The following is a 14,254-nucleotide window of genomic DNA, read 5'->3' on the forward strand; positions in this document are numbered from 1 at the left end:
GGGCGGCGGCGGCGGCGGCGGCGCTGCGGGTTCCAGAAGGTTCTGCGTTTCTCGGCGAGAGGGGCGTTAACATGTCAAAAACTGGTTGGAGTTGTGGACGAGGCGCCTAGCGGCGGCGCGGCTGCCGGGGCAACATGTTCGGATGCCTCGTTGCGGGGCGATTGGTGAGTTTATTCCCCGGGTCGGCACCGGCTCCGTGCACAAGACCTGCACCCTTCCTAAGTTGGGCTTCAAGTGTTTCTTTTTAAACCAAAACAAATTGGCGTCTGAAAAACAGCGCGATTGTTCTGGTGAGTGAAAAGTAACAACGATGGAGGCTGGGGGTGGGGGTGGGGGAGCGAAGGGGTTTCAGAAACGACGGGATAGATTGACTTCAGTCCAGTTTCAATGCTGTGGCTGTGCCGTGGTTTGGGTAGATGCTGCCTTGCGTGGCGAGGGGCAGTGCTCGCTTTCTAAGGTGCGAAGGGGGCAGCTCTCGTGTGGCTGTCTGTTCCCGCATCTGGCTGCTCCACACCAACGACATGTGCTTATAGTACTCGAGCCTCACAAATGGCTTCACTAGAGTTGTTATCAAAACAAATTTTCACACAGAGCCACGTGAAGATATTTCAGAGGACCGACCTGCGCAATCCCAATCCTGCCTCGCAAAGGAACGCAACGGATAACTCTTGGATTTGTTTTCTAATTGTCTTTTTTTTGTTATTGTACAATCACTTTTTCCCACCGTCTTCCAGAATGCATGTGTAATTTGTATTTTTGTGTTGTCCGAGTCTGTATGCCTGTGATGTCATGCGAAGAAAGATCCCGACCCGAAACGTTGCCCCATCATGACTTCCAGAGACGCTGCAAGCAAGATTTTCATTATGCTGTGCCTCACCATACTTGTGTACATTACAATAAACTTGACTACAAGTACAAATAAAATGATTTTCCAATATGTTGGAGAAAGAGGAAAGGTCTCGGAACAATATTCTGGTGTTTAGGTGGCAGTTGAAAGCATAGGCACCATTTTTCTGAAGATAGTGGAAGAATTTGAAGACACTTTGAAAATGTGAGAATTCTAGAATTGAATATTTAACCAGCAGACAGTGCAAGTTAGCAAGCACAGGGGTGATGAGCGAAAGGGACGCTGTAAGTTGGAACATGCCCAGTAGTCCTGGTTAACTACAAATCAATGGTTCAATTGTATTTTATTTGTCTCGGTACAGTGAAACACATTTTTGTATACAGTTTGGTACAAGTATCACAATACATAAGCACTTAGATCCATTTTAGATAAACATTTCAGATACAGTCCAAGTGTATAACAGTAGTACACTGAGTCAGTGTACAGAGTTGTCAGATTTGGTGCCATATCCAAGTCCCATTTGTTACGGGTGTAGAGTTCTTAACCTGCCCATTGTCCAGGCTGCGTTGCACGGTTGGCGTGGCTGTTGGTGTACTCCACTGCTGCTCCACTGCTCTGTGCCGCAGCAGGCTGTGTCTAGTGCACATGCTAGGCTTCTTGGAGTGGCGCTTGGTTCAGTCGAGCCCCATGCTGCAGCAGAGCCTAATCCAACACAATTCCTCCAAGCCTATTGCTCCACCGTTGAGACACTACATTGCCTCCGGCAACTGGTCCGCCCACCGGTCGTCCGATTCTCTACCCTCCTACAGAGTGAGCAGGGGCCGATGTCGGGCATGGCCTTGGCACAACGGTGCTGACATTCTGCCGTGCGTATGTTGGAATAGTCAGATATGGAGGAAACAAAGGTATGGATGATGGTTTTGGTGATCGGAGCAGATAGCACAGTGGTAGAGATAGTGCCTTACAGCGCCAGAGACCCGGGTTGGATCCTAACCCTGATCCGGATCCTGATCGGTGCTGTTTATATGGAGTTTGTACGTTCTCCCTGTGACCATGTGAGTTTTCCTCTGGTGCTCCGATTTCCTTCCATACGCCAAAGAAGTACAGGTTTACAGGTTAATTTGACTTCTGTAAATTGTGACGAGTGTGTCGGATAGTGTTAGGGTATAGAGTTCGCTTGTTGGCACGGACTCGGTGGGCCAAAGGGCCTGTTTCTGTGCTGTATTTACTTCAGAGATACAGCATGGAAACAGACACATTGGCCCACCAAGTCCACACCAACTAGCAATCCCCACACACAAACACTATTCTACCGGACTTGGGACAATTTACATTTATACCAAGCCAATTAACCTATAATACTGTACGCCTTTGGAGTGTGGGGGGAAACCGAAGATCTCGGAGAAAACCCACGCGGTCATGGGGAGAACATACAAACTCAGTACAGACAAGCACCCATAGTCGGGATCAAACCCGGTGCTCTAGCGCTTTACAGCAACTCTACTGCTGTGCCGCCCACTGTATCTTTAAACTAAACTTAATACGCGTGGAAATGTGTGATATTACTGGGTAAAAGTAATGGCCAGTGACTGTCCTGGCCACAAAGCATATGTGATTGGAACCACACTTCTGGGTCAAATAGCAAACAAAGGTTGTGAAAAGCTTAACAGGCGTGTGTCCTCATATTTTACTTAAAGCAAAGTTCTGCTCATCCTTGTGATGAAGTTCTTTGAGAGGTTGGTAATAACTCAGATCAACTCCTGCCTCAGTAATGTCCAGGACCCACTCATTTCACCTAACCCTGCAACTGATGGACAGAGGATGCGATCTTGTTGGTGCTCTACTCTGTACTGCAACACCTGGACATCTGGAACATGTACGTCAAGCTGCTGTTCGTCGACTACAGCTCATTATTCAACACTATTGTTCCTTACAAAGTCATCGTGAAACTCGGGGAACAGGATCTCTGCTCCTTTCTGACAAGCCACAATCAATGCAGATTGGCAGCAAAAGCTCCTCCTTGCTAACCATCAGCAGGAGTACCTCGAGGCAGCATGCCCTTGCTCTACAATTTAACTATAACCATGTAACCAGATGTAGCTAAAATGGTACCTTTACATTCGACGAGGATAACCGTCTTTGGACAAATGACGAGTAATGATTAATCGGAATATAGGAACTGATGGACAAACTGGTTTAATCGTGCTAAAAAGAATATCTTGCAGTCGATGCTGGCAAAACCAAGGAGCTGATTGTTGACTTCAAGAAGGGAAAGTCGAATAGCATGTATGTCGAAAATGGTGGAATGGCAATGGAGAGAACCGACAGCTTCAAGCTCTCGGATGTAAAATTCTCTGATAATCTGGCCTGGCCCAGCACATTGATAAAAGCTCTCCAGTGCTTCTACTTCATCAGAAGTTTGAGGAAATTCAGTATGAGCTGAACACTTCATTGAACTTACACAGGTATTTGGTGGAAAATATACTGACAGTTTGCATCGTGGCCTGTCCGACCTAATTTCTAATTAGAAATTAGAACACCCAGAAAGAAGGAAACCGCAGAAAGCAATGGACATTGCTTGGTCCATCTGACCTCTCTACCGTTGAAGGGATCGACAGAGTGCACTGCTTCAGAAGGCAGCTAATATCGTCAAAGACCCACCACACCAGCCTGACTATGCTCTCTTCTTGCTGCTACCATCGGGCAGAATGTAGAGCATCCTCAGAACTGTTACCTCCAGGTTCAAAAAACGCACTTTCCATCAGTCATCAGCACCAAACCACTTTTCACAACCACATATTTTGATGTATGGCACTATCAATGTAAGATTTATTTGAATAACTAGTTAATTGTATATTTCTCATTAATCTTGCATCTGATCCAAAGTTGTAAGGGTGCATCAGGTAAGGTTTTCACTGTTCTGGTTCATATCTTGGGCATATGATAAACACTCTTGAGATCTCTTAAAAATCATCCAGTACTATGTGTTCCACAAGCACTTGAAAAAAACAGAGACATGAATAAAGGGAAGGAATGGGGTGGTGATGTTGAGATAGTTTGCTTTCAACTATTGAACTTTATAATAAATTTTACAAGCCCCCCCGAGACTGATATTTTTCTATAGTGTGCTGCCCAAAACACAGTGCAGTACTCAGCGCAGAATAAATAGGAGTGAAGGCTAATCTCACTTTTGTATTCCATGCCCTCTGATAAAACGTGTTTCTCTTTCATTGCCTATTTTAGCAATGTGTTAGGATATTTAAATTTCATTTCTGCCAGCTGTAACAAAATCCCACCGGTAGCTACCACTTCTCCTCCCCACTCCTTTCACCTTCCGCAGAGACCACTCCCTCCGTGACTCCCTGGTCAACTCATCTTTCCCCTGCAAATGCAAGAAATGCAACACAATCTCCTTCCTCACTGCAGACTAGGTGACCGATTTGCAGGGTACCTGTGCTCTGTTCGCAGTGGCAATCTCGAGCCCCCAGTTGCATGCCACTTCAAATTTTCCCATTTCCGCACTAATCTAGCCATCCTTCCTTTTATCTAATACTTCCCATTATCACTTTCCAAGTTATCAGGTTCCAGCACTGGTAGTCTTTGTGTTCCAGCTTATCACCCACCAGCTGCTGTCTTCACTTTTACCTTCCTTTCCCCTCCATGGCTCCAACTGCCTTAGTTTTTTGTCTGTCTTCATCTATCATTCACCTGCCTCTGTCTCTCAACCATCCCCTGATCCTCCCCAGCCAGGCTGCATTTGCCCATCACCCTTCAACTCTCTTTGACCCATTAATCACTAATGCCACCTATTTCAGCATTCCTCTTTATACTTGCAATCTTTTCTCTCCATTCTTAGACCTGATGTAGGGTTTGAATCTAAAACATTGACAATACCCAACCCTCAAAGATGTTGCTATGCCCATTGGGTTTCTCCAGCAAATTGATTATTGTGTTTAAGTACCATTGTTCCTTCGCCATTTAAGAAAATATTTCTTTCTTTCTTGCATCCAAAGTAGACAACCTCATCCAAGGACTCCAAGGAATAATATCCTAGCTTGCCCAACATCTCTCTATGGCTGAAGACTGCAAGTCCATGAAACATTCTCATGAATCTCTGTGCTTTTTCCAGTTTCACGATATCCTTCCTATAATAGTGTGCAAAACCTGAACACAATACCCCAAATGTGGCTTCATTGATGTCTTGTACCCTGGTCGTGTTACCCATGGCAGGCAATCGATGGGAAAGCTCCTGACAAAGTGTGGCCTAAGAAGACTACTTCAATGGTGGATCAGGTGGAGGATGATGGCTGGCCAGCAGGTGGAGCATCACAATGGCTGAGAAGGTGGATGAAGGCTGCAGCAGGGAGAAAATCCCAACAGTCGTGGAGCCCATGCCATTGGACCTGGTTCTGTGTCTGTCTCTGTCAAGGACCATGTGGTGGGTTCTGTTCACTATGTCCCCACATTAAAAGTTGTCAGGCACAGGCATCCACCTGGAGGGACATAACACCTGCAAAGGCTGTGGCTCCAATATTGGCTTTTTCAGCCATCTCAGGTCCAACAGAAAACACCCACCAGAAGGACGATCATACCTTGAGTGATCACCTATGACGATTCTCTGCCTTGGATTCAGATGTATATCTCCTTTCATATGCATATTATTGATATTATTGTGTGAGCAGCCTAATTTAATAATTTATTCATTTGCTCTCTGAACTGGTACCAGTTTAACATGGTGCAAGTTTAGCAATCTTATTGATTTCGGTGGGAAGAAATCATAAGATTCAGTCTTAACTTTAGTACCAAACTTTGTTTTCATTTGAAAGTAACCTCTAACACAAAAGTAATCATTAATATTTATTATAGGATATATATTTAATATGTGTGTTATCTTTGCATGAGAACTGTACAATTACTACTATTACTCACAAGGTTAATGGTAATTTCAACAGAAGGTGGAAGACAATGTTTCAGTGTTGTTGAATGGACTTCTATTTTCTATCAAATACTGGGTAATTTGGACTTGGGAACTGGAATTGTGCAATATTAGAATTTTGGGATTTTCAATAAATTAGTGGTGGGGTTAAAACCAAGTATAAAATATAACATATTTTCAATTTTTTTTGTGTAAAAGAAATATAATTTAATTGAGTGTGAGCTGGTCTATTGGCCTTGGTGTAGTGGCCTGGCGGAGGCCAGAGAAAAGGCAAGACGCCAGGCAGTGTTTAGTTAGATTCTTTATGATCCACGCCTTCCCTTGGTCTGGCTTTTAACCCCTTTCACCTGTCCGTCACGTAACGAGGGGGCTGACCCGAGGAGTGGCCTGATCCGCCACAGGACCCCCCCCAAGAACCGGAGGTACAAAACGGACAGGAGGGCGCACGAGGCGACCAGCCCGGGTGCGCACCATGACCGGCGCAGGGACCGGCGACTGACCGACAGGTGGAGGGGTCGTAGCAGACACTGGAGGGGGTAGCTTGGACGGGGGGCGACCGCGCGGGCGGGGCTGTGCAACCGGCACCGGCCGATCAATGTCCACGTGTGCCGGCTTCAGCCGTGCGATCGAAACAGTCTCTCTGCGACCCCCCATGTCCAGAACGAATGTGGCCGAGCCGTGTTGTAGGACCCGGAAGGGGCCCTCGTACGGCCGCTGGAGAAGTGATCGGTGTGCGTCCCTGCGCAGGAACACAAACTGGCAGTCCTCCAGAGCGGCAGGGACGTGTGGCTGGAATGTCCCATGACGTGATGTGGGCACAGGTGCCAGCCTGCCCACCGTCTGCCGAAGACGTTGCAGGGCGTCAGAAGGCTGCTCCACTCGACCGTGCGCTGGTGGGATGAACTCCCCGGGAACCGTCAAGGGGGCCCCGTACACCAACTCGGCGGAGGAGGAGGCCAAGTCCTCCTTGGGTGCGGTGCGGATCCCCAGCAAAACCCACGACAGGGCGTCCACCCAGTCTGGGCCCGTGAGCCGAGCCTTCAGGGCAGCTTTCAGCTGGTGGTGAAAGCGTTCCACCAACCCGTTCGACTGTGGATGGTACGCCGTAGTGTGGTGTAGGCTGACACCCAAGAGTCTTGCCATGGCCGACCACAGTTCCGAAGTGAACTGTGGCCCCCGGTCGGATGTAATGTCCAGTGGCACCCCGAACCGGGCGATCCAGTGAGCCGCCAAGGCCCGCGCGCAGGTGGCCGTCGAGGTGTCTGCCAGCGGAATGGCCTCCGGCCACCGCGTGAAGCGATCTACCACAGTGAAGAGGTGGGTCATGCCCCGGGACGGCGGCAGCGGCCCCACGATGTCTACATGAATGTGGTCGAAGCGCTGCCGAGGGACACGAAACTCTTGCAGAGGCGCACGCACGTGTCGCTGGATTTTTGAAGTTTGGCACGGGATGCAGGTACGTGCCCAGTGTGCGACCTGCTTACGCAGCCCGTGCCACATGAAACGGGAGGATACAAGGGCCACCGTCGCCCGAATGGAGGGGTGAGACAGCTCGTGGAGCACCTCGAATACCCTGCGACGCCAGACGACACGGACGATGGGCCGTGGCAGGCCAGTGGAGGTGTCGCACAACAGTGTTGTATCCCCGGGGCCACAGACAATGTCCTCCAGCTGCAGGCCGGACACGGCTGTACGATAGGCGGCCATCTCCTCGTCCCCCCGCTGTGCGGCTGCTAGGGCGGAATAGTCGATCCCCCCGGCCATTTGTAGGACGGCGTGGATCGCGGGTCTAGACAGGGCGTCGGCCACCCTGTTGTTTTTTCCCTCCACGAACCGAATTGAGGTGGTATATTCCGACACATAAGCCAATTGTCTCTGTTGCCGCGCAGACCACGGATCCAAAACCTTGGCGAACGCAAATGTGAGTGGCTTGTGGTCTGTGAACGCGGTAAAGGGTCTCCCTTCTAGGAAGTACCGAAAGTGGCGTACCGCGAGGTAGAGGGCGAGGAGCTCCCGGTCGAACGCGCTGTAATGCCGTTGGGCCCCGCTGAGGTGCCTGCTAAAGAAGGCGAGTGGCCGCCAACACCCGTCGATGTGCTGCTCTAGCACCGCGCCGACCGCCACCTCCGAAGCGTCCACGGTCAGGGCGGTTGGGGCATCCTCCTTAGGATGGACGAGCATCGTGGCCCTGGCCAGGGCCTCCTTAGCCTGCTCAAAGGCCGCTCCTGCTTCGTCGTCCCACTCGACCTCCTTGCGGCGACCAGCCATGAGGTGGAAGAGTGGGCGCATAGTTCGGGCTACCGACGGCAGGAAGCGGTGATAGAACGAGACCATCCCAGCGAATTCCTGCAGGCCCTTGACAGTGGTCGGTCAGGGGAAACGGCGGACAGCTTCGACCCTGTCCGGAAGAGGTACCACCCCTTGTGGGGTCACCCGATGGCCGAGGAAATCGATGGCCGTCACCCCAAAACGGCACTTGGAAGTGTTGATGGACAAACCGTACTCGCTGAGGCGTTTACACAGCTGGCGGAGGTGGGTGCAGTGCTCCTGCTTCGAGCGGCTGGCCACGAGTACGTCGTCCAAGTAGACAAAGACGAATTCTAGGCCACGGCACACACAGTCCATAAGCCGTTGGAAGGCCTGTGCGGCGTTCTTCAACCCGAACGGCATCCGTAGGAACTCGAATAGGCCGAACGGGGTGATGATGGCAGTCTTGGGGATGTCATCGGGGTGGACCGGGATTTGATTATATCCGTGCACAAGGTCCACCTTGGAGAACACGGATGCTCCGGCCAGGTGGGCATTAAAGTCCTGGATGTGCGGAACCGGGTACCTGTCGGGAACGGTCGCGTCATTTAAGCGCCGATAGTCCCCGCACGGTCGCCAACCCCCGTCCGCCTTGGGGACCAAGTGGAGTGGTGACGCCCACGGGCTATCGGAAGGGCGCACGATGCCCATTGACTCCATCTGATGAAACTCCTCTCGAGCTAGACGGAGCTTGTCTGGAGCGAGACGCCGCGCTCGGGCGTGCACGGGTGGCCCGGTGGTGGGGATGTGATGTTGCACCCCGTGCTTGGGAGTGGAGGAGGAGAAGTGGGTTTCCACAATGTCCGGGAAGTCCGCCAGGATGCGCGCGTACGTCGCATCCACGGACGACAGGTGTCCGACGTTGGGGGAGACCGGCCTCAGCGTGCTGGAGTGCACCAGGCGCTGCCGCCCGACATCCACGAGCATGGAATGCGCCCGCAGGAAGTCGGCGCCCAGCAGCGGCTGGGAAACATCGGCAATGATGAACTGCCACGTGAACCAGCTGTCGCCGAAGTTAAGGGCGAGCTGGCAGACCCCGTAAGTGTTGATGGGGCTACCGTTCGCCGCAGTGAGGAGGGGGCCGTGTTTGCCCGTATGGATATCGGCGGTGGAAGGAGGTAGGACGCTCACCTCTGCTCCAGTGTCGACGAGGAACCGACCCCCGGTGCGGCGATCCCGAGCGAACACGCGATGGATCTGGCCGGCCGCCGAAGGGATCACTGACGGCCGGCCCTCGCGTTTCCCGGAAAGGCACAGGGTAGGCGACATTGCTTGGCGTTCGGTCCCCAACGACGGTGATAATAGCACCAGCTTTTGCTGGTGTCCGGTGGTGGTGCAGACTGGGATGCCCACCAGCGACCTCCGGTGGTCTCCAGCGGTATTGGAGGTGGTGCTGCTTGGGCCGACCACCAGCGACCTCTGGTGGCGTCTGGCTGAATTGTCGGCGGGCCGTGCGAGAAGGACGTGCCGGCACCGGGGTTCCCTGATGGCGGCCGGATTTCGCCGCGGGGGTCGTCCTGAAACGGGGTCGACGGCGGCCCCAGCTTGCTGTTGGCCTTCCGACGCCGCGGAAAAGACGGCTAGGGCTGCCAGGTCCTCCTGACGGGACATCCAAATTTGGTCAGCCGCTCGCCCAGCCGCTGCGTGTCGGTGAAGGGGTCCTCTGCGAGCTGAGAACGGAGGTCGACGGGGAGCTGCCGCAGGTAGGCCTGCTTGAATAAAAAACAGGGCGGGTGGTTGCCCATAAGGGCGAGCATGTCCTCCAGAAGGGCCGACGCCGTCGGTCCCCGAGCCCCCCCCTGGCTCATAACGCGAGTTGCCCTCTCGGCGTCGCTGAGGCCGAACCTCCTGATAAGGAGTTCTTTCAGGCCCTTATATTTGTCATCCGCGGGGGGGTCATTAAGGTAGGGCTTTACTTGCCTTGCTGTCGCCTGGTCCAGGGCGCCGACGACGTAAAAGTACTTCGTCAAGTCGACGGTTACCCCTCGCACAGCAAACTGTGCCTCTGCCTGCTGAAACCAGACCTCAGGCTCTTCGGTCCACAGGGTCGGGAGTTTGAGGGAGACGGCCTCGAGGTCGGCAGGGCCGAGGGCGGCAGGACCGGGTTGCGCGAGGGCGGCAGGACCGGGTTGCCCATTGTTCGACATCACTACGTGTGATGTCCGTCGAGGTCACCAATGTAGTGGCCTGGCGGAGGCCAGAGAAAAGGCAAGACGCCAGGCAGTGTTTAGTTAGATTCTTTATTAGGCTGTGAGCTGGTGCCCACAGCGTAGTTCTCCAAGGGATGATCCACGCCTTCCCTTGGTCTGGCTTTTAACCCCTTTCACCTGTCCGTCACGTAACGAGGGGGCTGACCCGAGGAGTGGCCTGATCCGCCACATTGGTTTATTAATGTTATGTGGACCAAGATAAAGTGAAAAACTTTGCATACTATCCAGTCAAATTATGCCATTCATGAATTCAATCAAGGCATACATATGTCCATCAACAATGCAATCAGAAAGATACCTGATTGCAGAAGGTATTTATTCACAAAATGCTGGAGTAACTCAGCAGGTCAGGCAGCATCTCAGGAGAGAACGAATGGGCGACGTTTCGGGTCGAGACCCTTCTTCAGACTGATGTCAGGAGGGCAGGACAAAGGAAGGATATAGGTGGAGACAGGAAGATAGAAGGAGATCTGGGAAGGGGGAGGGGAAGAGAGGGACAGAGGAACTATCTAAAGTTGGAAAAGTCAATGTTCATACCACTGGGCTGCAAGCTGCCCAGGCGAAATATGAGGTGCTTTTCCTCCAATTTCCGGTGGGCCTCACTATGGCACTGGAGGAGGCCCATGACAGAAAGGTCAGACTGGGAATGGGAGGGGGAGTTGAAGTGCTCAGCCACCGGGAAATCAGATTAGTTAATGCGGATCGAGCGCCGAGCCTGCGTTTGGTTTCGCCGATATAAATAAGTTGACATCTGGAGCAGCGGATGCAATAGATGAGGTTGGAGGAGGTACAGGTGAACCTCTGTCTCACCTGGAAAGTCTGTTTGGGTCCTTGGATGGAGTTGAGGGGGGAGGTAAAGGGACAGGTGTTGCATCTCGTGCGGTTGCAGGGGAAAGTGCCTGGGGATGGGGTGATTTGGGTAGGAAGGGACAAGTGGGCCAGGGAGTTATGGAGGGAACGGTCTCTGTGGAACGCAGAAAGGGGAGGGGATGGGAAGATATGGCCAGTGGTGGGGTCCCGTTGTAGGTGACGGAAATGTTGGCGGATGATTTGTTGGATACGCTGGCTGGTGGGGTGGAAGGTGAGAACGAGGGGGATTCTGTCCGTGTTACGTGGGGGGAGGGGGAGCAAGAGCGGAGCTGCAGGATGTGGAAGAGACCCTAGTGAGAGCCTCATCTATAATGGAAGAGGGGAAGCCCCGTTTCCTGAAGAATGAGGACATCTCTGATGCCCTAGTGTGAAACACCTCATCCTGGGCGCAGGATGCGGCGTAGACGGAGGAATTGGGAGTAGGGGGATAGACTTTTTGCAGGAGACTGGGCTACTTCTACAATTTTGCAATCTCTTGCAGACCTGATGCCAAACTAAATTATGATGCACCCGGATGGATGCTTTCTATGATGCATCTGTAGAGGATGTTAATGGTCATTGGAGACATTCTGAACTTCATTAGTCATTTGGAGGCCTTTGTGTGCTTTCTCGGCTGTAGGTTCATTACAGTTTCTCCATCTGGGTCAGTTGCTTTCCATGAGTTCACTTTCGAGAAGGCTGATCTGTCACCTACAACAGTGACCTTGGGTACAGTTGCATCTGAGGCTGTCTGGCGGATTATATCATTCCACCAACTTTCTGTCAAAACAAGCATATAATGCATTGAGCTTGTGGGATGCTGGCCGACTTCATTTTGTAGCTGTTTTAGCATGCAAGCCTTGCCACAATGGACAGGTGTCTGTGGTTATCCTGAGACTAGATTGGTCTAGAATTCATTCATGGCTTCCTTGATGGTATTGCAAAGGTCACATACAGGTTTCTTGTACCTATCGGGATCATTTGATTTAAACACTGCAGACTTGGACTTCATCTGGGAACGGACCTCACTGTTCAACCTTGGTTTCTGGTTATGTAACAGTTGTATTGTTTCCTTTGGGACGCATTACTCTGCACACTTACTGCTGGAGATTATTGTGTTAGTCATACTCATTTAGTTAACCGCAGAATCATTGAATCTGAATTACACCGACTCAAAGTAGTTGCAAAGGATCTTATCCATTTCCTCAAACCAGCCAGGAATGGTCTAATTTGATAAAGTGAAATAAGCTGTCCATCTCCTTGGAAAATGAATAATGAATAATATAGAATAATAAACGAATTACCTATACAGATGTGTTAATTGTTTAGTGAACCCATGCATGGTAAATCAAATGTAAAAATGTTAGCACAACGTTGCGATTGATTATCAGAAGAATACAAAAGGGAGGGAAGTTGCATTAAATTTATATCGGATCTTGATAAAACCACACCGTTTGGATCTCTACATTTCAAAGGATATTGGTCAGATGCAATTAGGATTTCCAATGTGAATATTTCATTCGGGATTCTCAGGTAGTGGGGGTGCCGTTGGGTTTATGATTTTGAAGGCAGCAAAAAAAAAAAGCTTCCATGTGATGCATCCAAAAATAAGAGGCCTCTGTGCAGATTAATGCCAATGAATTTAAGGGCTCTGGAGAAATTTTTAACCCGGTGATAGGAAATGGAACATGAATAGCAAGGATACATTTCTGAGAAAGAAGGATTGCATATGAAGGCAAAAGGGTAAAAAGACTATTTGATAGAAAGAAGAGCATGCTGGGCATAAAAACGCATATTGGTCTGATGAAATAAGATTTCATTTTGCCTAGTACAAACATTATTGAAATATGTTTGTTTCTGTTTCTGATATTGATTTCACCAATGGTGTTTCTTTCTAATGATTAGGTACAGACAGATGCACAACAAGTTGCAGAGGGGAAATTTGTATTTAATCTTCCTGATTATGAGAGTGTCAATCACGTGGTGGTCTTTATGCTGGGGACAACACCATTTCCTGTAGGAGCAGGAGGATCTGTGTATTTTTCTTACCCAGACAAGAGCGGAATGCCTGTATGGCAATTATTGGGATTCATAACGAATGAAAAACCCAGTGCAATCTTCAAAATATCACGTTTAAAGACGGGTAAGTAGAAGTTGCCTTTCAAAGTAGTGTCTTTTAGTATAGACATAAAGAAAAAAATGACCGATTTGGATATTTTAAAAAACCTAACCATAAAAATGCTTTAGTTGTTTCTTTTTTAAGGTGTTAGCTGTTATATAGGCAAATCAGGAACGACTTTACACGCAAGATTCCACAAGTGAATTAAGCAAATACTTGATATTTGTTGCTGACGGTTATCAGATACAGTACTTTTAAGTGTATTGGTATTGAGATCTTTCATGTCTACCTGAAAACTCAGACAATGCCTTAATGTAATAATTCATCCAAAAGCTATCTTCCACAGCAAAGCTGGCATTCATTTATTTGCTCAGCCATGATGCTTCAACTCATATTTCAAACTCAACATAGAGCTAACACCACCATTTGTTTCTGGAGAAAAAGGATGGGTGACATTTCGGGTCATCAGATCTAAAGAAGGGTCCCGACCCGAAACGTCACCCATCCTTTTTTTCTAGCGATGCTGAGTTACTCCAGCACTTTGTGTCTATTTTCGGTTTATACTTGCATCTGCAGTTCCTTTCTATACACTGGTTCTGAGATAATGCAGCTGAACTGATGCTTTAATTACAACATCTAAAATTCACTACTTAATAGACAAACTGCAATTGGTTGCTGCCCTGGAATCTCCATGGTCGGAATGCACTTTCATTCACCTGGACTAGTCTTTCTTGCTGACCTTCATCTTTGAATCAAATTGTGAGATTTGGATGGTGACTGGAACATGACAGTAAAGAACAAAGCGAAGGTATCACAAAAAGCTGGAGTAACTCAGCGGGTCAGGCAGCATCTCGGGAGAGAAGGAATGGGTCTGAAGAAGGGTCTCGACCCGAAGCGTCACCCATTCCTTCTCTTCTGAGATGTTGCCTGACCTGCTGAGTTATTCCAGCTTTTTGTGATACCTTCGATTTGTACCAGCATCTGCA

General features: G+C 49.8%; 1 protein-coding gene across 5 annotated transcripts in view; it reads left to right on the forward strand.

Annotated features, from left to right (window-relative positions):
- Positions 1 to 14,254, forward strand: part of hikeshi (heat shock protein nuclear import factor hikeshi) — a 95,569-nt gene continuing 81,315 nt past the window's right edge. For 4 of the 5 annotated variants that reach the window (XM_078402665.1, XM_078402671.1, XM_078402673.1 and 1 more), the window contains exons 1-2: positions 1 to 164; positions 13,055 to 13,292. In XM_078402665.1, coding sequence (XP_078258791.1) covers positions 135 to 164; positions 13,055 to 13,292 — 268 coding nt within the window. In that variant the 5' untranslated portion in view covers positions 1 to 134. Of the gene's footprint in view, positions 165 to 13,054; positions 13,293 to 14,254 lie in introns of those variants that run through there. The other variant, XM_078402666.1, reaches the window with a different exon arrangement.

Source organism: Rhinoraja longicauda, chromosome 7 (genome assembly GCF_053455715.1).
Source record: "Rhinoraja longicauda isolate Sanriku21f chromosome 7, sRhiLon1.1, whole genome shotgun sequence".
Taxonomy (NCBI): domain Eukaryota; kingdom Metazoa; phylum Chordata; class Chondrichthyes; order Rajiformes; family Arhynchobatidae; genus Rhinoraja; species Rhinoraja longicauda.